This window comes from Typha latifolia, chromosome 12 (assembly GCF_019914945.1).
Source record: "Typha latifolia isolate L0001 chromosome 12, TyphaL0001v2, whole genome shotgun sequence".
NCBI classification, from domain to species: Eukaryota; Viridiplantae; Streptophyta; class Magnoliopsida; order Poales; family Typhaceae; genus Typha; species Typha latifolia.
The window spans coordinates 8075786-8098805 of record NC_133097.1 but is presented as its reverse complement, the minus strand read 5'-3'; the positions used below and the strand labels follow the sequence as shown (position 1 = coordinate 8098805).

At 36.8% G+C, this 23020-nt stretch overlaps 6 protein-coding genes and 1 long non-coding RNA gene across 17 annotated transcripts; 3 read left to right on the top strand and 4 right to left on the bottom strand.

The window, feature by feature from the left end:
- The first annotated feature begins 688 nt into the window (after positions 1-688).
- On the top strand, positions 689-3957 carry LOC140798819 (uncharacterized protein At4g08330, chloroplastic-like). Of its 3 annotated transcripts, none has more exons than XM_073152886.1 (3): positions 689-918; positions 1329-1702; positions 3598-3783. In XM_073152886.1, exons 1-3 carry the CDS (start codon positions 839-841, stop codon positions 3663-3665), a joined length of 522 nt encoding a protein of 173 aa, XP_073008987.1. In that variant the 5' UTR covers positions 689-838; the 3' UTR covers positions 3666-3783. The 3 variants fall into 3 exon arrangements, with proteins under 3 accessions (XP_073008987.1, XP_073008989.1, XP_073008988.1); XM_073152888.1 differs by lacking the exon at positions 3598-3783 and adding an exon at positions 3790-3957 and having other exon boundaries at positions 691-918; XM_073152887.1 differs by having other exon boundaries at positions 691-918; positions 3594-3736.
- A 464-nt stretch (positions 3958-4421) lies between these two features.
- LOC140798818 (uncharacterized) lies at positions 4422-7203 on the bottom strand. Its single transcript, XM_073152885.1, has 6 exons — positions 6838-7203; positions 6728-6755; positions 5565-5792; positions 5418-5481; positions 5267-5326; positions 4422-4737 (listed from the first exon to the last, which is right to left on the bottom strand). The coding sequence occupies exons 1-6, from the start codon at positions 6948-6950 to the stop codon at positions 4679-4681; spliced, it is 552 nt and encodes a 183-aa protein (XP_073008986.1). The 5' UTR covers positions 6951-7203; the 3' UTR covers positions 4422-4678.
- A 1440-nt stretch (positions 7204-8643) lies between these two features.
- On the bottom strand, positions 8644-11345 carry LOC140798795 (uncharacterized). The gene is made up of 2 exons (XM_073152845.1): positions 10952-11345; positions 8644-8915 (listed from the first exon to the last, which is right to left on the bottom strand). Exon 1 carries the CDS (start codon positions 11267-11269, stop codon positions 10961-10963), a length of 309 nt encoding a protein of 102 aa, XP_073008946.1. The 5' UTR covers positions 11270-11345; the 3' UTR covers positions 8644-8915; positions 10952-10960.
- Positions 11346-11806: 461 nt separating this feature from the next.
- Positions 11807-14072, top strand: LOC140798796 (DNA-binding protein S1FA-like). Its single transcript, XM_073152846.1, has 3 exons — positions 11807-11960; positions 12067-12153; positions 13648-14072. The coding sequence occupies exons 2-3, from the start codon at positions 12121-12123 to the stop codon at positions 13861-13863; spliced, it is 249 nt and encodes an 82-aa protein (XP_073008947.1). The 5' UTR covers positions 11807-11960; positions 12067-12120; the 3' UTR covers positions 13864-14072.
- A 134-nt stretch (positions 14073-14206) lies between these two features.
- Positions 14207-17150, top strand: LOC140798793 (uncharacterized). 3 transcript variants are annotated; one of them, XM_073152843.1, is made up of 3 exons: positions 14207-14383; positions 16133-16323; positions 16402-17150. In XM_073152843.1, exons 1-3 carry the CDS (start codon positions 14344-14346, stop codon positions 16960-16962), a joined length of 792 nt encoding a protein of 263 aa, XP_073008944.1. In that variant the 5' UTR covers positions 14207-14343; the 3' UTR covers positions 16963-17150. The 3 variants fall into 3 exon arrangements, with proteins under 3 accessions (XP_073008944.1, XP_073008945.1, XP_073008943.1); XM_073152844.1 differs by having other exon boundaries at positions 16130-16323; positions 16426-17150; XM_073152842.1 differs by having other exon boundaries at positions 16130-16323.
- LOC140798797 (uncharacterized) lies at positions 15184-18194 on the bottom strand. Of its 7 annotated transcripts, XR_012110913.1 has the most exons (6): positions 17916-17998; positions 17814-17825; positions 17534-17611; positions 16005-16272; positions 15668-15811; positions 15184-15569 (listed from the first exon to the last, which is right to left on the bottom strand). It is a non-coding gene; the product is annotated as an uncharacterized lncRNA (long non-coding RNA). The 7 variants fall into 7 exon arrangements; XR_012110909.1 differs by lacking the exon at positions 17916-17998 and adding an exon at positions 18109-18194 and having other exon boundaries at positions 17534-17825; XR_012110914.1 differs by lacking the exons at positions 17814-17825; positions 17916-17998 and adding an exon at positions 18109-18146.
- A 68-nt stretch (positions 18195-18262) lies between these two features.
- Positions 18263-20766, bottom strand: LOC140799354 (probable serine/threonine-protein kinase PBL26). Its single transcript, XM_073153662.1, has 5 exons — positions 20374-20766; positions 19746-19930; positions 19475-19664; positions 18945-19336; positions 18263-18809 (listed from the first exon to the last, which is right to left on the bottom strand). Exons 1-5 carry the CDS (start codon positions 20459-20461, stop codon positions 18489-18491), a joined length of 1176 nt encoding a protein of 391 aa, XP_073009763.1. The 5' UTR covers positions 20462-20766; the 3' UTR covers positions 18263-18488.
- Positions 20767-23020: the final 2254 nt, after the last annotated feature.

Here is a 23020-nt window from a genome sequence, read left to right as displayed (position 1 = left end):
CTTAATACTTTATTTTAACTTTGAAAATTGGCGGAATATTCTACATTTCATTAGCTGGGTAAAATTTATTTAAGCTGATTTTGAGGTATTTAAAGCAAAATACAGGGTAGAATAATATATATATATATATATAGTAGGGTGTTCATAGTAATAAAAACAAATGTAGTGTGTTTTTCAATAAGTTTCCCTAATGAGAAAATTAGTTTTTTAAGCGTACTAACCATAGTACCAGAGTAGAGAGACTGAGAGCCATCCATATTTATTAACGGGCGCTTCTTCTCTGCGGTAAGAGTAATTAGTGTTTATCAAAATATTTAAAAGTATTACTGATTAAATAAAATATATTATATGCATGTTATTTTTTTTACAATTATATTATTTTAATAATTTATGAAATAAAAGATAATTATGAAAATTTAATTAAATTCTATCTCTTCAATTATTTTTAAATTATTTATATATATATATATATATATATATATCTAATATTTATTAGTTTAAAATTAATTTAAACTAAAATTTGATAACCTATAGATATGGAATCAAATTTAATTTGAAGTCTATCTCAGATAAAGAATCAAATTAAAATTATCTTAGTATTAAAATATATTTGCCTTTATTGTATTATTATACGAGGAGACACCCATTGAGACTTCCGTTGCTTTAATAAAAGATTAATATCTCTTCCACCTCCAGCCGTACTCCTACGCGGCTCTCACTCGGTGGCCAAGATCGCCTTTTTTTTCTTCTTTCTCTTACTCGATTCCAATCCTTTCTCTCTCCCCTCTTTCTCCTCTTCTCGAGTTCGCTCTCTCATCTCTGGATTCTTGAACTCCAGATGTTTCTCCAAGAGAGCTCCCGAAACGGAGCAGCGACGTCTCTCGCGAGAGTCTCGTCTATCAAGGACGTCACTTACAGGTCATCTCTCTCTCTCTCTCTGCTCATCATTTTCGACTTCTTTTGATTAAGAAATGAAACCCCTGTTTTCTTTTACGTATTTGATTCGTTCGAGAGGCCCAAAACCCTAGTCTTCCAATCCGTTGACTGATCTCCATAGCGTGGTCAGTGCCTTTTTCTTCAATTTCGTGAATCAGATAAGCGAGGTCCGAATTAATCAGTTAAGGAAAGCAACTGGGATCTCTTCATGTGATAAATAAGATAAGAAAAACCCTAATTGTCCAAGGATCCATTAGATATATATGTATATCTGTCTGGTTTTCTCATGAATTGTGGTAAACAGTGTTGCAGTGTCTTCAAATTGCTTTTTTTTTTCACTAACTCCTTTATCCATGGTCAATTTAGTAACTTCTCTCATATGATTCTTGCAGCTGTGGGTATTGCGGTTACGATTTGAATCTGAGCTCTTCATTTAGGAATACTGATAACATTGGCTCGAAGTATGGCAAGGCAATCAGGAAGGGGGTTGTCTCCTTCGTGGCAATCGACGAGAGCCGATTCACTCAGAGCGATGAATTGAGCTGCGTGCCTTACTTCAGCTCGAAGCACTCGTGGGGCCTCTTCAGGAGGAGGACCAGGTTGCTCTGCCGCAAGTGCGGAATCCATGTCGGTAGCGCTTACGATGAGGATTGCTCTTCAGATTTGTCAGATGATCCAAATTCGAGCTCCGGGAGTAGTGGTTCCTCAGCACGGAAGAATTATAATATCAAAATCAGCGCGTTGCAGCCCTCCTCAGATGAGTCAGGTATTCCCCTCTCATCATGATGGTTGATGTGAATGGATTGTGTTGGTTTCTTGACAAAAAGATTGCAATCTGAAAGGCCTCAAGAAATTTTAAGTTGGTTAAAATTTGGTCATGCTGGTTACCTACGCTCATGTTGTACAAAGATCTGTTTGCTTGGTTATGAATGAGTGGTTTGTGTAGATTATGAGAGTTGTGCTCCTTATAATATTTCTCGTGTTCATATCATGAATGAAAATTAAACCTCATTTTAGGAATAATATTGTTTTCGCCAATTGATGGAAGTTTGGATTTTATTTTATGTGCATTCAGCGGAAATTCTTACTCTAGCTGTTAGCTTATTTTCATTTTGGGAGTGGATATGCCTTGAAATATGTTGCCTTGCTCTCCAATAAGTTTTAAGTTATTGTATTTATTATAGCAAGGTTAGGTTAGTTCGTCGAATGTCTGATGAAGAGTGCATATCGTGCTAGGGATTGATGGAGTACGATGAATGAATGAATGAATGAATGAATGAACATTTGAAAATAAAGCCAAAAGAACATCAAACATGACTGTATATATGCTACAATATTCAAATGGGATGAATGAATCTGCAAGGACATTTACAATTTTAATTAATACACCATTTGCTATGCCATTTCCCTAAGCTTGTTAGGAATCCTAAAAATGTAATGTCCACCTATTCGTAGAACATAAATACTTCTATCTACAAGAAGCTCATTCATATGAATATCCAATCCAACATAGCTTGAGGTTGGTTTGAGATTCTCATCATAAGCCTGAAATAGTTTCTGAAGTTTTAACCTAACCTACCAAATGTTCTGATCAGGTCTGCTCATTTTAGTTGAGCCAAACCAAGTTGTATCTCCAGAAGCACTAGCATATGGAGATGATGTGTGCTTTTTCCATCATAGCTTTTTGAAAAGGAAAAATGAATGAATAAATCTGACAGGGGTTTTGATGATAAAAGCTAGATCAAGATCCATGGTTGTGGTTTAAGGTGATTAATTATGCTTGTCAGGAGAAAGGCAGCTAGTTCAAGAAGGTTCTTTTGGTGATTATCAAATGTTACCTGGGTAGTTTTGCGAAATCTGAATATTAAAAGATCCACAACTAGTTTTTTCTCTGTAAAATATATGTTAAACCAGAGTGAATAGCTTGATATTAGGTTTGCTAACTTTGGGGAAAGAAATTCCAAATGCAATGCATGATTCTGGCTTTAAATGGATGACTATTGATCTGCATCGTATTAGTAACTGTCACTTTTCATAAACTAAATGCAGATTTTGCCCATGGCCTAAAAGGCTCTCTTTTACCATAGAAGTTGCTTTCATGAGTATTGAGCAATAGGTCAAGTATATCCGAAGTACCGTTAGACCCCTTCTTTGTTTATTTGACTTCTTTATTCTACTGTGTAAATTTCCACATTATTGGAGTCACTGTCATCTTATGCAAGACTTGTCCACACTTCTTGCACTGCTACTTACAGCTTATGTAGATTCTTAATCTTCTCCTTCCATGAAAGAAGGAATTAGGGACATCATGGATACAATGGTATATTGATATCGGAAAGTGTTATATGGAGGACAATATATATTCTTCCAACAAAATTGATCAATCCTATTATGAATATTGTTGGCTAGTGCATTATGGTGAATGCTCAACTGTCATTTGGTGATAAACAATGAGGTACTAAGCTTGCTATCACTATCTCTTATTTAGTTTTCATGCAACCTAATACTGCCCATGTGATAGTACACTACCTTTTATATTGAGAATATCAATTTGTACTCTTTCGTGATTCCATAACAAGAGTTGCTCTCTAGCTGAAACATAGTCCATACATGCTTGTGGAGGATGGGTTGGTTTCTCTCATCTATATCTATGTTAGCCAGGTGAATTGCCACTAATTGGTTGGTTCCTGCCAGCTCGAAATCTATTGTTGGAAGCTTCTTCACTCTAATTTCCTCCAAGACTGACCCCCATATTTGATCCCTTTCACATGATGGAATATTTGTTAGAGCAGATATCTGCTTGTAATATTTCTTTTCTGAACAAGGTAGGTGTATGCTTTATAAATTTTGTAGCAGGTTAGCAGCTCAATTGGATTATGAAGCTTGATCATTTCAGCTCACGGAAGTACTTCTTAAATCTTGGGGACTGTGTGCGCTAGTTGGTTAATGAAACTATCGTTTGTAAGAATTTCAAAGTTTGAATCCCTATTGGTAAATTTAGTGGGACACTACTAAGTTCTCATTTTTCCTAGTATCTATGATGCCATAAATCAATATATCCTTCTTGATGAATTTTAATTACAGTCTAATTCTCAATCTTTTCTTGAAAGAAAAAGAAAAGAAAAGAAATATTTGCTGATATCTTTCTTCGCAGCTGTATATTTATATCCAGCTACCAATTTAGATACTATAGAATGGGACTTGAGAAGAAATTACGTGCTTCATTGTCATAACCGCTAAAAATTGATCTTTTCTCGGGGAAAAACGGACCAAGCATAATGAATTCATACTCCTGTAGTTAAATAACAATAATCATAATTGCAGAGAAGTTGCATTAACTCAGTGAAGCTGCAAGAGACCAACTTGAATTTCTCAACTAACATAACAAATGCTTCACAAGTGAAGTCAAGCTTGCAGGATGTGACAAATGGGTATGACAAGCTTCACAAAGGAAAAGTGTTTCTTATAAAAACAAAGAAAAGAGCTTCACAAGTCTATCCTATCTTTTCATTGACCTCGAGTCATAAACTATCAGTTCTCAAGGATACAAAGAGATTGCCACATAATCCTCCAGTCCTACTATCTTACAACAAACAAGGAGTTCTCAAATTTACATACAACTAGTCATTTAAATAGTGGTACATAATGGCATAGGATGAAATGTATACCCAGCTTTCAAACACATTATATATTGATCAATGGAATGTTTATGGAGCAGATTGAGAAGATGGAACCTATTGTTTCAGCTATCTAATATTTGACTGCCATCTATATATTGCTTGTGAACCATCTTCTTGTAATCTGCAGGACAAAAGAAATGAAATGATGGGATAGAGTAAAATAGAATAGAGATGTTGCAATGGCCTAAAGGCTGTGATAACAAAGTTCTAACTTAAAGTATACTATTTTTCATAAAGAAAAAAAATGATGGTTGCTGCATTTTGATCACAACAAACGTGATATATAAATGATGAATTTCCCGAGGAAGCAACTAAGTGCTCTACAGACCTAGCAAACAAGCTCATCATCAGTGTGATTTCCCAAATGCAGTCACTTGTTAATAATATCTACAGGTCTCAAATTTGCAAAGCAAAATCAGTTATTAAAGGCCTTGAGGCTACATTAGCCACTTCGGCAGCTAATTACGAATTATGAAGCTTGGATCGCTTCTCAAGCTGAAACAACTTAAAAAAAAAAAAACCAAGTGCATGATAGAGTTGTAGTATCTAAGGAAGCAAATTGTCCATGATCACACAGCCACCGACCAATGATCTAAGGTTTTCTATGATTAAAAGGAAAAGCAACAAAAAGAAGTAGAAAATCAGCAGACCTTCTTGGTTGTTCCATAGTGTCGCAGCATAGCTGTTGAGAGGACTCTCATTGTTGGGTTCTGTGTCAAATAACATGGAATTCAGTATCAAATGTATCCAACTAAGTAAATACAGACAGACACTCCATAGAGATATGGAAAAATAATTCACCTCCCAGTAAGCTCTGGATAGACAGAAGGATAGTTCTGCAATCATAGGCAGAAGACCACATGTCCTAGAACATAAAGAGAAGATGAGTAGAATAGACTATATCCGGTCTGGAAAAACTATCATTTATCATGAGAACAATTTGAATACCTGAAGGATGTCTAAACAAATATTGCCACATTGATCCACATTTGGATGGAAACATGGGGTCTCAAACTTAACCTGAGGAGGTTTAAATGGATAGTCCACAGGGAAGCGCAATGATAGCTTGTAAGACAAACCTTCATATGCAGTCCCTTTACTTCCTTCGATAGTACCAATCCAAGAGAAAATGTTTTCGCCTTCTGGAAAGGCCGATACTCCAACATCTCCACTCATCTGAGGAAAAGGAGAATGATCATGCAGAAAAAGAAATAGAGGAAACCTCGCTCATTTCAAACCCACATAAAGAAAAACCGAGAAAACCACAAATACAAATACACACTTCAGAAGAAATTAGAAAACAATATCATATACATGTCAGCAAACGAAGTGAAGATCTGTGTCCATTGTGACCAAGAAATTTGCTCTAACCAAAAAGCATTACTTGCAGTCAAAGGAAGTGCAAAGTTGCCCGCTTGTCAATCAATGAACGGAAAGGAAACATTAAGAGGAAACCATTTCTGACAAACATAATTGATAGGACCAATCACATATACTCAGAGTCTGCTTGTAGAATGTGAATATTTCATCATCATTTTCAACCAGCCTATTTCTTCTGCAGGCTGCCAACTTCAATATTCAATATTTTTATTTTTTATTTTCACTCCCAACCCAGCTGGACATTATAACAAAAAAGACTCCATTAGCTTGAAGAACATGCTTGTGGCTAGCAGCCTAATTTTACGCAAATTTTAAGACCCAGCCACTTCCTAATGCTGGCATCGAACAGTTCTAATGAGTTCGCAAAGACTATTCAGACAAACCCACTTCAACCTACGGATAGGGCTATAATAGACTGCCCAACTAGGACCAAAGGTTTTTTTTTTCCTTATGCAATCTACAGGAAAAGATTGCTAGGTTTACAGAAATCCAGATGACTAAGATCTAGAAATGATAGCATATTATATAGAGGACTTGATCTGATTCACCATTTACCACTCACGAAAGTAAGGAAACATTTCACAGAGCAACAATTACCAAATCCAGGGTTCCATTTACCAATTTATCCATCAATTCGTACAAGATTCAACAATTCCAACCCCAGATCACGACGTATAACAGAAGTAAACAAAACTACGCGACCGAAGGGAATCAAGAATCGAGAAACGCACCATGAGCGACATCAATTCCTTCTGAAGCCTGCAATCAAATGAAACAAAGATCAAATCCCCTCCCCCAAAAAGATCAAATTTGGTTCAAAAGAAGGCGTTTTAATGAAAACCTCTGGGAGACGGAGGTGGTATCGACTGGACTCGGCTGGGGCTTTGGTTGCTTCAAAGGAGGGGCAGGAGATGGAGGAGGCGCGGTGGCGTTATCCACGTTTAGGACCTCCATCGTCGAATAAACCCCCTATCTCTCGTCTCTATTCTACCTCTAAATTATTCGTCGTGGGAGTATTACTTGGCGAATTGGAATTGGAGTAGGGGGATTGGGGATTAGTAATAGTTTATCGTGGAGTAGAGAGAAGAGAATAAGAAGGATCTCGGAATAATAAGAGGGGCGGTGGAGTGCTGTCAATTCTACCGGCAGGTAGGGCTGCTTTATCGCACATCCATGTGTTCATCTTAACTTATCCCACCCGTCCCTTATCGGTGATTGGGCATTATTCTAGCATTAGAGAGCACCGATATTGGATAAGAGGGATGTTATTCGTGAATAAATAGGTAGGTATTCGGACAAGAGGGTAATAATAATATAATCAAAAAGTAATTTTGGTGCCAGATTATAATAAAAGACTCTGAAAGTTGCCAAAAATAGACAGATAGGCTTGTCATTTCATCCACCATCAGAGCTACCGTTTGGTACGAGAGAGCTCATTTGGCAGGAATTTATCTGAGGATTTTTGCGCATCAATCTTTTATCCACGTTTCTGTACGTAATAGGGTGTGGTTTATGCATGGATAAACTTTCTATCCAGGAAAAAGAGTGGTACTAATTTACATGGAATTTGTGATTCATTCATCTCTATTTTTTTTTCTTTAGGCTAGAGTTCAAATGGTTAAAATGACTTATATTGTATAACAATATAAGTGTTCTTAAATTAAAAATCTTATCAGCATCAGTTGAAGTGAAACTTAAGCCTTTACTTTTCTTAAAATAAAAGATTAGTAGTTGTTTAGTCCTTACCGTGTTTTAATGGACAATCTATGCTTCTTATAATTTTCTAAATTATGATATTATAAAATATGTATGTAATTTTGACACCCTGTCAAATTTTTAATGAATAGAATACAAGATCAAATGAATAGCTAACCAATCAGGAACATTAAAGGGAGTTTTTTTTTCCTCTCCTAGGATTGAAGTGGAGTCCAGGATCAAAAGAGGAAGGAAATTAATATCATTTGAGAGGATCCCTCCACTCCATCAATTTGGTTCTACTCATCCAAATATCTGGATAGGATATAGTTCAAGATGATGGAACCAAAGTTAAGGAGCAGAGAGGCATACATCATTTTGATCTGAAGCTGATACCCAACAAATATTCCAGCAATGTTCTGAGCTGATCACTGATGTACAACAATCAGGAGATAGAAATGATATATGGAATAGTAGCATGTCTACCCTCTGGGAAATTCACTTCCCTGAAGATAGATTACAAAGTTGACAATTGAAGAATGAAAGCCCCAGAAATTTAGATGCAGTAAATGGACATGAAAACATACACACTGGCATTGTGCCTACTTGCCTGACTCATATACATACACCATGCTATAACCTTTTAAGCTTATCCAGTGTTAGGAAACCCTCCTAGCTTAATCATACAACTTAGTAAATCTAAGTTATCCATACAATCTGTTCAATCCATCTTATCTGCTTATTTTTTCTGCTCAATTTACTTATTAAGCAAGTTCAGATACTCAGCAATCAGGAAAACAATCCACTTGCTACATGTAAAACCAAGGTACCATGCTGAATATAAGTTATTGCATGTAGTTTAATCTTTAGCTTTACCACCATGGTAAAGACATCTTGATAAAATTGAGTGGAACTTGGACGGATATACACCTTGTGTGGGTTATGACAAAAATTAAGCCTAAACTTTACTCTTTATAAAAGCTTTAAGCCTCTTCCAAGTCACATATCCTTAAAAGCAACAAAATCATTCACATGCTCATATAATTCCACCAGACATTCTCTTACTAAAAGTGAAAGCCTCTTTAAAGCCCTCAGCATATCTATTTCCCCAAGGAGGACCATCACCTATGTCCCCTTTAAACATGTTATATATGGCATCTGACACAGCAACATTTATCCAGATTCCCTATAAGAACTGTCCATCTTAATACATTGCACTATAGCCTGTAATTAAGAATTTAAGATCTCATTAGAAGAATTCTAGCAAACAAACCTTCAAATGTTGAAAATAATTCCCTCTTGCAAGCATAAGTAAATAATTCTGACAAAGACAGAAACTCGAATCGACTTTACCATATTTTAAAAATTCAGAAAAATATAACAACAGAAAGTGTTATTTAACTTTATTAGCAATATGTACATTGCACCATAAAATCTATATATATGAATTTCTTATGCAAAATGTTTATAGGTAAAAGCCATCAAGCCTTATATTTTCTTTGGTTGCTAATATATCCACCACTTAATGCATCTCAACCTCATCATAATTAGTGAAGGATTATTCAGATTCGATGATAGAACAATTTGATACTGTCATTTGCAGTCTCCTTATATTGAATAAATTGTTTGCACATTCTAGGGATGACAACCATATGACTGCCGCCTTCCACAGCACTAGGTTTGTATCTCCATATGCTTTCTCTTTCTCCACATGTACTTCTACAGTAAAGTTATGTGTTACTTCTGAGGTGCCAGATCCAATTTATTTGTTGATTATTCATATTAATAGATATAGAACAAGTGAATAACCATAAGTGACCCAGAGAAGTTTGTTAGTCCTAGAACTTTAACATGACTTTGCATCTGTATGATTATTTTAGCCAAGAATATGTGTTGGCAAAAATATCAAATTGTCACAATCATGACTAAAAACCACCTATAGAAGATCTCAATGAAGCATGAGTCTGGAACATCTAGCAACTCACATGTCCTTGCACCAAGGTAAGGGGATGGATCGAAATGAAGCTACTAGCAATGAGAAAATTGCATGTGTACAAATACCTTATCGTAATTTTTCTTATCCAGCATAGACAAAAAGAAAACACTTATTAAGAAGTGATCATCTACTTCATATTTATGGAAGCAAACAGCATCATGATCATATATGAGGTAGTCTATTGATTGGTGACTTGATTAATTTAAATCTACTTCCTGATCAAGTGATTGGCATAGCTAAGTAGAGGACTTCAGCAAACTGCAGGGAAGCAGAAGAGTATCAAGGAAGAATAAAGAATAGGGACAATATAAAAAAGAGCAGATCCTTGGAGTCATAAATTAATAACAATCTATAGTATTACAATTCACCAAAACAATGCCTCTAAAATAAGCCAACTGGCAGTGAAGAAAACAAACAAGATCAATGTTCAGTTTTCTTTAACATTGATCTCAAGAAACATTAATCCTAAAATCTTTGTGCCCCACTGATGAATTTTCCTTTTCTACAGCCGCATGGAGAAGTTGAGAGGCCGAGTACCAATTGAACAGATTGGATGGCCGTGTCATTAACAGATCAGCCTCACTTAATGCCAAAAACGGATCACAGAGCCTCAGCACTACCAAAAGGAATTTTAAAATTCATGCAATTTTGTTCTTGTACTATGGCAGAGTGTAGATATCTGCACAAATGTTCACTTGCTAAGTTACAGACCCTCTGCATAATGGAGAGCTCATTACCTGTTTGCGAACTAAGCAAAAATACTGGATTCAATTTCCCTCCTGGAAAACACGAATTGCTCCAACTTCTACCGTAATGTACAAAATACGTTATTACTAGAATCTTATGAACTAATTACGCAACTCTCTCTTCTCCACTTGAACCTCTTGGCAAGTCAACAGATGGACGTCTAATAATTAATAAAGGAACAATCTTTTTTGTCAGAATGTCCTCGAATTGACTCATTCAATACATTAGAATTATTAGTTAACATAGAAAGGAGGAATAGATCTCCAGCACAGCACCAAGAACAGCAATTACCACGAACAACAAATAAGCGAGCAGATTAACAGGGAAACATAGTAAAAAAGAGAATTCATTATCCGTTGCCTTCAAAAAAAGGAAATTTCTTCAAAAGAGACGTGAGACGAGTTCAAATACGATTAAACCCTACACTTCTTTTGGTCCCAAAAGAAAAACAAAAACAAAACTAAGAAGGCAGCTTTCGATCAAAAGGAACCAAAGCAAGATACGGGTGATCCCTTACAGAGCCGGATCAAGCAGCCGATCTATAGCGATAGAGCTTGCCGAATACGTGGAGGGCAGTGACGAATCCAATGAAGCAAAGGCTCATCACGAGGACGACGGTGGGCGTCATCTTGAGCCCGGGGGCATCGTCAGTGTAGAACCGGAGCATGTTGCTCCCGCCGCTGCCGCCGCCTCCTGCAAAACCACCGCCACCGGCCACCCTGCGTCGCCGGAGCCCCGCCGCGGCCGCCGCAGATCCACGGGGGCCCACCGTAGCCGGCCGGGCACCCGATCCAGCGGTCGATGAGGACTGGGATTGAGAGCTACCTCTCGCCATCGTTGATGTAGGAAGAAGAAAGAGGAAAGGGGAGAGAGGAGGAAAGTTCGCTTATTTTTCTTTGATTCGATTTTATACATGGAGGAGCCTGAGATCCATTCGGGAACTACGTTGTGATAAGCCGCTAGAGCATTATAAGGAGATAAGGATATTAAAAACTAGGACGCGTACGTGTCTAAATTGGGAGGAGACGTGCTAAAAGGAAATGCAGTAGGATAATAGTATTCAAAGGAGGAGCAGGAGAACGTGGAGTCAGGATGACATGTGATCTGACAAATAGCTCAACTGCCCCCTTGAATGCACAAGGGGAACCATTCTTAATTAAAGGTTCTTTTTATACCTTTCTATCTCTTTTTGTAATTTTCCTTGCATTTTTATTGCCTTTATCTTTGGTGTTTTTTATTTAGCCTTCTGCTGTAAGACAAAGAAACTAGTATACTCTTTTAACATATAATTTTAGATAATTGAACCAGTCTTCTACCGTAGGTTCATATTTGCTTTATATAAGTATGATGAGAAATATTATAAAATTTTGTAAATTTGTGTAGAATAATAGCCCTTTTGGATCTTTTAATCCGGATCTCGTATGGGACACTTTTAGAATCCAAACCCAATAATTTTGATATAATGCCTCGTTTACATTGGTCAACGAAAATGGGGATGAGAGCGAAAGCAGCGAGCGCGTAGGGAGGTAACTCGCCTTCTCCCTCCCGATCGTAGATCGAAATTGGTAGATCTGGTTATGCGTTCGTCGTTAACTTTTTTTTATTTCTTCTTTTATCGAATTTAAATCGTAGGCACAATAAGAAGCTGGAGTTGGTTTTCTTCGGTTGGATCGCTCGTGAATCGTGATGGCAGATCAATTCTCGTTCACCGATGGCGGGGTATTTTTTCTTGATATCTTTTTCTTTCCGATTTGACTATAATAAAAACTTAAAATTCTAAGTTTTTCCTTGAGATGTACCCTAATTGATAAGATGTTTGTTCTTCTCCGCTCAAACCCTAGTATCCTCTTTCCCTCTTCCTCTAGGTCTTGTTATTGCTGAAGAATTGTAATTTACTTGATAGGATTCGTGTAATTAGAAATCACATTACCTTATGGCTTGGATGGACACCTATTCTGTTTCTAGGATCGTCTGTGTTAAGGGTTGCATCATGCATGTTGATTTCTAATCATTTTAGAACAAGTTTTTCCTCTGTACCTTTTGAGAGGGACTGCATAAATAATTTGTGGTCACACCAGTGGTAAAGTGACGGCGCTTCATGTGCAAATTCATATATGACTTGCATGTTAGTGCTTTCAGTTGCCTAAACAACCACATTGCTTTGTTGATTTTAGATTAGAAATTTTCCCAACCCCTCTTTATCTCTATCAGACTGGTTAACGCTTACCAGGACGTCGGCAAATACAACTACCTTTCTTCCTTCCAAATGAGTTTTAGGTGCTGAATTGCACATTTGCGTTAAAAATCCATAGGTTTTCTGACATTTATAACTGTTGAAGCATAATGAAGTGGCAGTTAAATAGAATTCTAGTATAATATTTACTTGAATAAAACTAAGAGATATGGGTAGATGTTTTAGCACGTCGCTCCCTGCCAACCCGGGCGCATTTTTTTTGCTTGCATCTACATTTGTTGCTTACTTTGATAAGAATATACGAGGTTGTACTAGATGTTTCTTCTGGTTACCTTGTGTTTTTTGACATAATGAATGTATGGTATGTTTAATCGTTCTAAAACGGGTGGTTTTGGGGACTTCCTCAGATGGTTCTATGTTAGTAGTTGAATGTCTTCATACTTTCATCTGAAGAATGTAGATTAGTAGCATGCATCACCAAGTTCTTATGAAGAATCTCTATAGTTCTCCTTCCCTGGCTTTTATATCGCGTTGAAGATCCTATCGTTTCTGCAGAAAATGGGAGCAGAGAAAGTTCAATCATATAATTGTTAATGTGCCTTAAAAAGATAAAGAGAATGTAGTTGTATGGTCATACTTGAAACATGCATATGATCATGAATCCATGCCCTATATCATATATGCTACAATGAAATTGTATCTACTCTGGCATGCACACCCGCACACCATCAAGTACTAGACAAGTAGTATACTATTGCACGAGGCCTCCTCCATCGCGGGGATGGGGAAGACAAGATATACAGTCTTTGTTTCCATGGTTGTATCCATGACAACTTAGGTGCATGGAGGCAAGCCTTACCTTCAACAAAAATTGACACCCTCTCACCACCATTTAGCAGAGAAAGGTGAAAATCAGCTGATTGAGTCATTTCTTCCATCATAGTCCATACGTATCTTCTCTTCTGTTTGAGAGTTCCTCAGTTTACTGTCTTTGATGTAACAATGTTTGTTATATACAGGGTAATGTTATCATCGAGGAGGGCAAGAAAGGATTGAACCCAGGTATGGTCGTCCTACTTGTTGTGGGTGGACTTCTGTTGCTCTTTCTTGTTGGGAACTATGCTCTCTACATGTATGCACAAAAGACCCTTCCTCCAAGAAAGAAGAAACCCGTGTCCAAGAAAAAGATGAAGAGGGAGAGGCTCAAGCAGGGAATCTCTGCACCAGGAGAGTAAGGAAGCCATTATAAATTGTGTCAACAGATCAATGCTGCGGTCCAGCTACTTTTATTTGTTACTTACCTGTAGGAATGGGGTTTCTAAGAACCAAAATCAAGTAAACGTGGACTAATTTTCTGGATGAGGCAATCAAATTTTATGTTTCAACATTGCTATTATGCTGTCTTGAACCAATTACGATTAACTAGTGACCTTTCCCCGGAAAATGGTTTGTGATTATTGCCTTTATGATGAAAATTATAAACTTCTTTTTCCACACCATCAGTAAGTTGGTATGATGTATGAGATTTCTTACGAAGCAGGCCCACTCATGATTCTTTTTTCGCATTGTAGCAATATATATACATACGTAGTGCTCTGCTTATGGGTGGAAATATAGTGGTTCTAATGAGTATTGCAGTGTATGGTGCAGGGCATTTTTGCCGAGCTGTTGCTGCTGCCATGTCGTACTCTTTTCCCCCTTTATTTTAAGGATAAATGAGGACTAGACCTCAGTTTGAGCCTTTGTTTTCTTTGGGTTAGTTCAATTAAATGTTATCTTTACTGCTCAGATTTATTTATTTATGTATTGAATAGATCCTTATGTTTTACTTACCTGTTGATAATTGAATGTTAATAATCACGGAGAAGTGGATAATTATTGATTAGACATCGGTCCTTCCACAGTTCCATGGCATAGTCGGGAATTGTTTTCAATTTGGTTTGATATCCAATTGTGATAAAGAGGGGCATTAGCACTTAAAAAGTCCTTAAAACTTTAATAATAGTAAGATTTAGCTTTTAAACCTATTAGTGTATCTACAATAGATCCACATGGTGTGCATAATTTATATAGAAGATATATAAGAGCAAAATTTAAAAAAAAAATTAATACAAAGATCCCCGACAAAATCGTTACCAGGTGTACTGCTCATGTCTGTGGATAGCTATAGATGGTCTCATGTCACTCCAGGACTTATCCATAGTGCTTGTTCACACGAAGGAAAGACTGAGTGAGATGCTAGGGTGCCATACAGTAGATACATACAAAAGCATAGATGCATATTGTATGAATATATTATGGGAAAATTATACTCTCTGAACTTTTTTATGATGCATAACTCCCTAGTTCCTACCCTTTCTGTTAATTTTTTTTACTATTTTTTATTTATAAATTATTATATGCAAGTCATGTAAGCAGTAGTTATATGATATGTTTATCTTCATATTTTAGAAAAAAAAAAGAAATTTCACAGGAGATCTAAGTGTAGTTATACCTACGTTCATTTATGATACAACTACATTAAGAAAATTAAGGAACAAAAAGAAACAGTCTCGGAAGCTCTGAATGTTCTCTGTAAGAAATAAGGAGCAAGCTAATCCCAAGTTCAAGATTGTACAATAATGTATCATTTCATAATAGCAAACGACACCTTTTCGTTCGCACTAAAAACACTCCGATATGGAAGAGTTGATACTTGAGAGAGAGAGAAAAAAGAATATATCAGACAAGGTGCAAAAATTTCTAAATCTTGAGATAGGTTGTTTGTAACATTGTATATGCTGAAATGTGGTGCAGAGTTAGATTAATGCTGTATTCAACTATCCAAATCAGTGGCAGCATCAACAGCTAGAATCGTTTGTATATGTTGACTAATACCTCCAATATTCCTTCTTTTCCAACTCCAATGTTCACAAAAATGCTGTCCAAACTGGAATTTTGGCTGCACAATTGATAAACCAAGTTAGGATGATGAAAGAAACTTGACATCGACATTTATCCTATCCAAATAAGCTTGGAATAATTCAGATCAAGTAGCACCTCAAGGCTGGGGCCTGCCTAATTCATTCTCAGTTTTCTGGGCAGGATAATTTTCAGCTTAGCCAGTGTAGAAAGCAACATGAGCAGACGAATCCAGAACCACAGCTTTTGATTTCCTAGACAAAGCTCCAAGTCAAAATCAATCTGCAGATGGTGTGGTTCATATGCATCAGGAAATTCTCCATTCTGGCTTACACCGCCACGTAGATTAACACATCATAGCTTAGCCAGATAAAAAAGTATCATAGACAACAGAGAAATGAGCAGAATTCCTAACCACGATAAAGGCATTCAATTAAGTTGATGCAAGAATAAATAGACAAATCTCAGCCATTACCTTGCAAGGGTAGAGGGGTCCATGAAGAATGACATTTTCCTCATCTTGTTGAACCTTAACTCATCTATAAATCGCTTTAAGGAATCTCCTCATCACCCTTGTGGTATAATCTAAATATTTTACAGCAGGAACGATGAAGGACTCCCTCTCATGCCCGCAGGAGTTCATGGAGAGTTTCTGGTTTCATCAGAATATTCTTTTACTGGTACCTACACCCCTCGATTCCGTGATGCTTAGGAGCAAAACCAGCACTTCAAGTTCTCCAGACCTGTCATCAGAATACTATTCAGTATCAGATTCAGAAAGAAACTTGTGGAAGGTGAATGATCATATAATATACTAGAAATTTTAACAGTTGAATATTAGTTCTTACTGATGTTTATTTAATTGAATTCAGCTTTCATCTGAAAATGATAATCAGGAGGCAATTAATACAGATATGAGACCGACAAGATTCAGCGACCAGCCTATTCCCCATCAGCAAACACCAAACAGAAACATACTACGGTCTTGCTCATCATTAAACCTGAGTAAGAGTTGCACTAGAAGGGAGGCACCAAGGTTGAAGAGTTATAACAGCTCCTCTGACCTTGAAAACTTCGAGCTGAAGGGCTTCATGGATCTAGGTTTTGTATTTGACAAGGACTCATTGAGCAAGGACATTGTAAAAATGATACCCGGACTGCAAAGGGTGGAAGAGGAAGAGAGGAGAGGCAAAGAGAAGACATGGGAGGATGAGAAACCAGTACAAAGGCCATATTTATCCGAGGCTTGGGTCATCAAAAGAATTTCTTCACCGGTCTTTAGTTCGTGGACACTGCCTAAATCCCCCAGTGACGCTGAAATGAAGAAACAACTTCGTTTATGGGCTACAGAGGTTGCCGCAACGATCCATCTTGAAACATCATTGGAAAGCATACAAGTAGAGAAGCCGAGTTCCCCCAACTTTACCTATTAAAATATCAGGATTGTAGCGGTAGCTATTACAGAGGTGATCAAGGTAGTAGTGGTGTTCTTATATTGTCTTGTGTACATAGGAACTGGTGTCGTTTTCATCACCAAAGGTGGGATTGTTGTGATCTTCTCTTATTTAAATGGGAAGATGAAGTAAGTTTGATGCTTAAATGAATATTCTAGTTTAGTTTATGATGCAGATTCAATTTTTACATCACATTTAGTTTATGTTCAAGCATTTCATAGCTCAGTATAGGTAACGAGAAGCATTAGCAATGATCTTGGTATGTTTAAACATGGAAGGCCCAAATATTTCAAGACAAATAGCTCAAACCTCTATATTTCAAACAATTTCCTTTTCTTCTAATGTTATAGCAATCGCGTGTATCCAACAAAACAAGTGATCAGCTTAAAAACCTAACCGTTGTAAAGGGGCCAAATTCCAATTCATCTAAAACTCATAACATTGAAAAAGAAGGAACTTTATTCTGCATATTCCCTATTAAAAGAACGCTAAAGCAATCTAAATACATACTATAATGCAAGACTATAATTAGCACAACAGCTACCGCTACCTGCATTGGGTCACTCAAGCATTTCATCGAACAATTCAGCGGCGAAAGTCTCCTATCAACTCCTAAACAACTGCCCTCCTGTAAAAATAATAATAATAATAAATAAATAAATAAATTCAAAGACAACTAATCTAATATCTTCATCGGCTGCTTCGCCCTCCTTGGTCTCTTCAATCTTCCAATCAATAAACGACATCATTCCCAAAACAAAACGCTCTTCGATTACTATCCAACTCTTATGACACTCGATGATCAAAAGATTATCTGAATCCGCGCTAACCTACGGTTTACCCTGCATTTTTAAGAATGTACAAATCACGCCCTAACTTTCCAGGGAAACAAGCAAAATAACCAGCGTTAAAATTTTCAATCGAATTTATACGTTGTAGGGGCTTAGTGGCTTGGAGTGTGGAAACAGGAGTTTGGACTCGAAGCAATAGCTTCACCAAGCAACGATTTAAAACTTAAACTTAATAGCTTAGTATATTGGTAACAATTTAGTGAGACCTAAATGACTTTATATCTAATCTAACTTTAAAAAGGCTTTAAGACGTCACCTGGCCGTCAATCCTTACCCCAAAAAGACAAATGGTTAATCAGTAGGTTGTTTGCATATTTCCAGAATAAAACTGAAGTCCGCAACGAGAAAGGAATAGTAGATGCCGAATTTATTGGCGACACAATTTCTCTCTCTTTCTTATTTTATTTTAACACTAAATTTATCTCCTTGTGCACAATTCCCAAAAGTTCATTCCACATAAAAATACACACTTCAAATAAGCAACAAAAATAAGTCCTCTTCAGCAAATAGAATTTGACTTCTATCTTTTAACATGCCGCCAATTTCAACCACAATCATAACTCTCATAATTCGACATCAAGTATGAAGCAACTCCGGGAAACAACCGAGCTATATGAGCACATATAGAACAGAGCTACCATTGCTTCAATCTTGTCATAATTCAAAAGCCTCTTGGACGGCTCTCTCTTGCTCTACGCCACTCTCGTGGTCTGGTTTGACGTGATTGCTTTGTCCACCGTCCTCCGGTGGCGGAGAGATTGACGCTGGAATTAGAGTCCTCTCGGTTGGTGCTGTTGTTAAGAAGCTCAGAGCCATGACGACGTCGGCCATCAGCGGTCGCACGGACGATTCTTCCTGAAGGCACATTGCAGCAACAGCAACAGCTTGGTTTAATCCTTTTGATGGGTAGTCTTCCTCAAGAAGTGGATCAACTAGCTCAGTGAATTTCTTCTGGTCTCTGAACATTGGCATTGCCTATAAAAGTTGGAACAAAGAATAATAACTCAATAGTGAAATACAAGAACTTAGAAGACGGTTCAATATGAATAGATACAATTTAATTAGCCAAAGATTGGAAGATAGAAACTTTCTGTTTATGATGTTGCATACCCAACTGACAAGATTTTGTTCGCTTATTGCCTTAGAAGTGTCGATAGCTCTTCTCCCTGTGATTAGCTCAAGCAGAACCACTCCGAAACTATAGACATCTGACTTCACAGTAAGATGGCCTGTTCTCGCATATTCAGGTGCGCAGTAGCCGTATGTTCCCATTACCCTTGAGGAGACATGAACTTTGTCACCCATAGGACCAAGCTTTGCGAGCCCGAAATCCGAGAGCTTTGGGTTGAACTGTTCGTCGAGTAGGATATTAGATGATTTGAGATCGCGGTAGATCACCGGTGGATTGGCCTTGTCATGCAGATACTCTAGTCCTTGAGCAGCACCATAAGCTATTTTCATTCTGGTGTACCAACTTAGAGGCTTCTGATCAGGTGGGATATCTGCCAAGGCAAAGTTTTTAATCATTCTCTAGGTAGAGGAGGCAAGTCTGAAAAAAATCAAACTTTTGAAGAGTGTCGTAGAGAAAATTCTAACATGTAATCACTATATTTTTCTTAGTATGATCACAAGCACCATACCAAGCAAATGGTCTTCCAAGGAGCCCAAAGGCATGAACTCATATACTAAGAGTCTTTGATCACCATCTGCACAGTATCCTATAAGATTGACCAAATTCTGATGATGAAGAAGACTCAGCATTAAGACTTCCACCAGAAATTCCCTGTTGCCTTGCAAGCCATTCCTGTCGAGTTGCTTGACAGCTACAATCTGGAAAAACAAAACGATGAAAGCGGTAAATCTTCGATTAAAACTACTAATTTGAATTGAGATCACCTAGATTCCATTTACCTGGCCAGACTTTTCAAGGCAACCCCTGTAAACTCTACCAAACCCTCCTTCCCCCAGAAGACAGTCAGGTCTAAAATTCTTGGTGGCAGAGGCAAGTTCGCGGAATGTGAATGTTTGTGCTGCAATATTACCATTAGCGGCTTCTTTTTGGGTTGTTTCAGTGGAGGTCTTCTCACCGATAATTTCTGCGCGCCGATTTTTTCAGAATATGTCACAGAGTTAGCTTTATTTGGAGCAGAAGATAGTTAAAAATTAAGAAGTGTATTTGGTTGATGGTGGAATATAAGTACCCATCCAGCACGTGCATCAATTTCTCTAAAGAAAGATTCATCTGTGATCTAATATATTTCCTAATGTCTATCACCCCATTTTGTATAGCAAACATTGTCCTAGATTTGTTACATTGTGGACAAATAGAGGTAAAATTATAGAGCAATACTATCAGCATTTCTGATCAAGTTATAATAGTTAAATGTACACCTATTTCCAAATCTTCCCAATTCGCTTAATTCCTAAAAGTTTAATTGTGAATTGCATTACTCTGATCAGATGAACTCTGCATCCAAACATCTACCAAGCACATTGAAGATATGAACAAAGTTATATTCGCGCGATTGCAAAAGCTCACCAGGCTTCGTCGGAGGCAACTCCTTCTTCACGACGGCGTTCTTTCTCCCCTTCCTCTCGTCCGACGAAAAGCAAGGAAAGCAACTCATTTCTCCGACACAAACACTCGTCTTCTTCAACCTTCCAATCTCGTACAAATCATCGAAAAACCCACCTACCAAAATCTTCAAAGAGTTCGAACTCTGCGCAAAACCAACAGGCCCAGGTCGCGAAAAGAAAAGAATCCCCCAAACCAAGAAAAGGGAAGCGCTGCAATGAATCAGAAAAGAAAAACCCGGGACCGGAGCCGCTCCAAGTCTACATAACCTTAGCCCAATCACCGGAGAAGGCCTTTCGGAGACTCGAAATGGCCTTCTTCCGCGAGAGGAGAGGGCGGGGAGGGAGTATTATGAGCTTGAGGCGATGAGAGGAAATAGGAAGAAGGAATAGAACGGTTTATTATTTATTTATTTATTTTCTTTTTCGTTTGTTTTGGGCCCGGAAGAGGAGGTGAGATGTGAGGACATATTTGAAGGCGGGAAAGGGAGGGAAGGGAAGACGTGGATCCAAATCGGTTGGAATTTGAGGGGGTTTAAAGAGTGGAATCGTGGAGAAGTCGTTGGGAATTTTGGGGGTTTAAAATAGAAAAAATAAAGGGAGAAAATATTATTGGAGGAGGAAACCACGTAGCCGATAATCGAAGTCAAACCGCGTTCAGTCGTCTCCTCGGAACGATGTCCTGCCTTATTCTATGTAGGTGTTAATATGCAAAGATTCACATTTATACTTGAGTTTTTTTTTAGCTGAAATTAATCAAAAGCACCCTACGTTTTATTCTTATTATTATTACATCCTACTTTTTTTTGACATCTTTCATTCTGAGAGTTCTGTATTATAAGTTTAATCCTTAAAAACACTTTAATTTAAATTTAATTTCAAAATAAAAATTTAAATACCTAAATTTCCTAAATTGATGGAATAGGAAGGGTGGAATAATAAATATCGACAAGATAAGTGTAAATAATAATGAAAGCAAAAGATAGAATGTTTTTATTTATTCATTTATTTATTGTAAATCTTCTAAAATATCTTAGTTTCATATTTACCCTCCAAAAGTTGATATTTTATATGTATATCCCATAAAACATTTTGTTATTGCATATAGATAGACCTTTTAACACTCTTATTTTTCAAATGGAAACTTCTCAAACCGAACTATATGTTAAGTTTTCATCATTAATGGTGAAAATATATTGATATCTTTATTTTTATTTACTTATTGTTTTCAATTAAAGGTATCCATGTATTTTCATCTATTAAATATATCAAATCGTAACTTATAATTATAAAAAAGTAATATAAAAAATATTCATTCAAAGTTTATAGGTTTTGAAGAGCATACACTCAAATATAAAAGTTAAAATGATATATCGTAAATAAAGAATTTGGAGGCGTATGCATGCAAAAGAACCCTTTACGTTTACATGTGTATATGGCGTTCTTGGGTGTCTTTTTATGCATATGTATGTCTTTATATGTGCATACCGGCATATGTGTGGAGCTACTCATTCCCAAAATAATATTTACATAGAAGAGGATTTCATGGGGGCAAAATATATGCAAAAAATTAATCTGATGTTAGACTATGCTACTCAAATGCAACTTAGCTAATTCAAGTTAGTAAGATGATTTAAAGGGCCATCAATAGATCACAAGCTTCTTGTTTCATCAAAATTATTAAGAGCTCATGCGAGATTTAGTCTCACATAGATTTGGGTTCAATTTTGCATGTCAAGATCTATTTATTGCTTAATTCATCACACATAACACCATTCCTTCAGATATAGTTCAGATCTTATGATCCCCCTTATGCTTTGTTGCCCTCGAGGATGCAAAAGGCACAAATATATATATATATATATATATATATATATATTTGTATCTATATTTCAGGTCAAAAGAAAGATCTCAAATAAGCAAATGCACTAGTTTATTAGTATTGTTCAGCTAACATGTTGTCCTATATCTACTTCAATGCTATTCTTTTCTCTAAAATTAAAAACTATCATCAACAAATAATCTTCTGGTGTCCGTTCTTGTAAACCCTTGTACAGCTCAACATGTTTCCCTATATTTAATCCATCAAACGACATAGTTTTTGCGCGTAATTGTATGTAAATAGCTTTATTGGTGCCATTAATGCAAGATAATTTATAGGAAATTATTGACATAAACGTGGCTTCCATAAATTATCATCAATGACCAAGCTGCATTATCATGTATAAGATATATTTTCCTATATTAAATCCATTCGACGACATAGTTCTACTTCATATACTATAATAAAAAGCAGATTAGTCATGCTTACCAAACAAATTTAGAAGTAAAGCACAAGAATAGATGGCAAAGATCTATATATTATCAATACCTTGGCCATAACTATATAAGTATCACATTGAAACCTGAACGGAAATCATACATAGTAACTTCTAACATCAAAGATCAAGACAGTTTGGCGACCCACTCTGTTTTTGGACAGAGTTAGGTGTACTTCTGAAATTTACTGAACAAATCTCTTTTTAGAATAATTTTATCTAGGGGTAGTAATTACACCTATGTTGCAGAACACTAATAAGCAATACCCCTCTTTACCCACAATGCAAAGTTGC

Excerpts from the sequence above, each read along its gene's own strand:
- LOC140799354 (XM_073153662.1), bottom strand. The coding sequence starts at position 20,461 with ATGAGTTGCTTTCCTTGCTTTTCGTCGGACGAGAGGAAGGGGAGAAAG. Across the intron at positions 19,337-19,474 it reads CTTGGAAGACCATTTGCTTG|ATATCCCACCTGATCAGAAG; the intron begins GTATGGTGCTTG and ends TTGCCTTGGCAG. Across the intron at positions 18,810-18,944 it reads AACAAAATCTTGTCAGTTGG|GCAATGCCAATGTTCAGAGA; the intron begins GTATGCAACATC and ends CAACTTTTATAG.
- LOC140798819 (XM_073152886.1), top strand. The coding sequence starts at position 839 with ATGTTTCTCCAAGAGAGCTCCCGAAACGGAGCAGCGACGTCTCTCGCG. Across the intron at positions 919-1,328 it reads ATCAAGGACGTCACTTACAG|CTGTGGGTATTGCGGTTACG; the intron begins GTCATCTCTCTC and ends TGATTCTTGCAG. Across the intron at positions 1,703-3,597 it reads GCCCTCCTCAGATGAGTCAG|GTGAATTGCCACTAATTGGT; the intron begins GTATTCCCCTCT and ends TATGTTAGCCAG.
- LOC140798818 (XM_073152885.1), bottom strand. The coding sequence starts at position 6,950 with ATGGAGGTCCTAAACGTGGATAACGCCACCGCGCCTCCTCCATCTCCT. Across the intron at positions 6,756-6,837 it reads ACCACCTCCGTCTCCCAGAG|GCTTCAGAAGGAATTGATGT; the intron begins GTTTTCATTAAA and ends ATTTGATTGCAG. Across the intron at positions 5,327-5,417 it reads TATCCAGAGCTTACTGGGAG|AACCCAACAATGAGAGTCCT; the intron begins GTGAATTATTTT and ends TATTTGACACAG.
- LOC140798796 (XM_073152846.1), top strand. The coding sequence starts at position 12,121 with ATGGCAGATCAATTCTCGTTCACCGATGGCGGG. Across the intron at positions 12,154-13,647 it reads TCTCGTTCACCGATGGCGGG|GGTAATGTTATCATCGAGGA; the intron begins GTATTTTTTCTT and ends TGTTATATACAG.
- LOC140798793 (XM_073152842.1), top strand. The coding sequence starts at position 14,344 with ATGAGGACTAGACCTCAGTTTGAGCCTTTGTTTTCTTTGG. Across the intron at positions 14,384-16,129 it reads TGAGCCTTTGTTTTCTTTGG|CAGGAACGATGAAGGACTCC; the intron begins GTTAGTTCAATT and ends AATATTTTACAG. Across the intron at positions 16,324-16,401 it reads CAGAAAGAAACTTGTGGAAG|CTTTCATCTGAAAATGATAA; the intron begins GTGAATGATCAT and ends AATTGAATTCAG.
- LOC140798795 (XM_073152845.1), bottom strand. The coding sequence starts at position 11,269 with ATGGCGAGAGGTAGCTCTCAATCCCAGTCCTCATCGACCGCTGGATCG.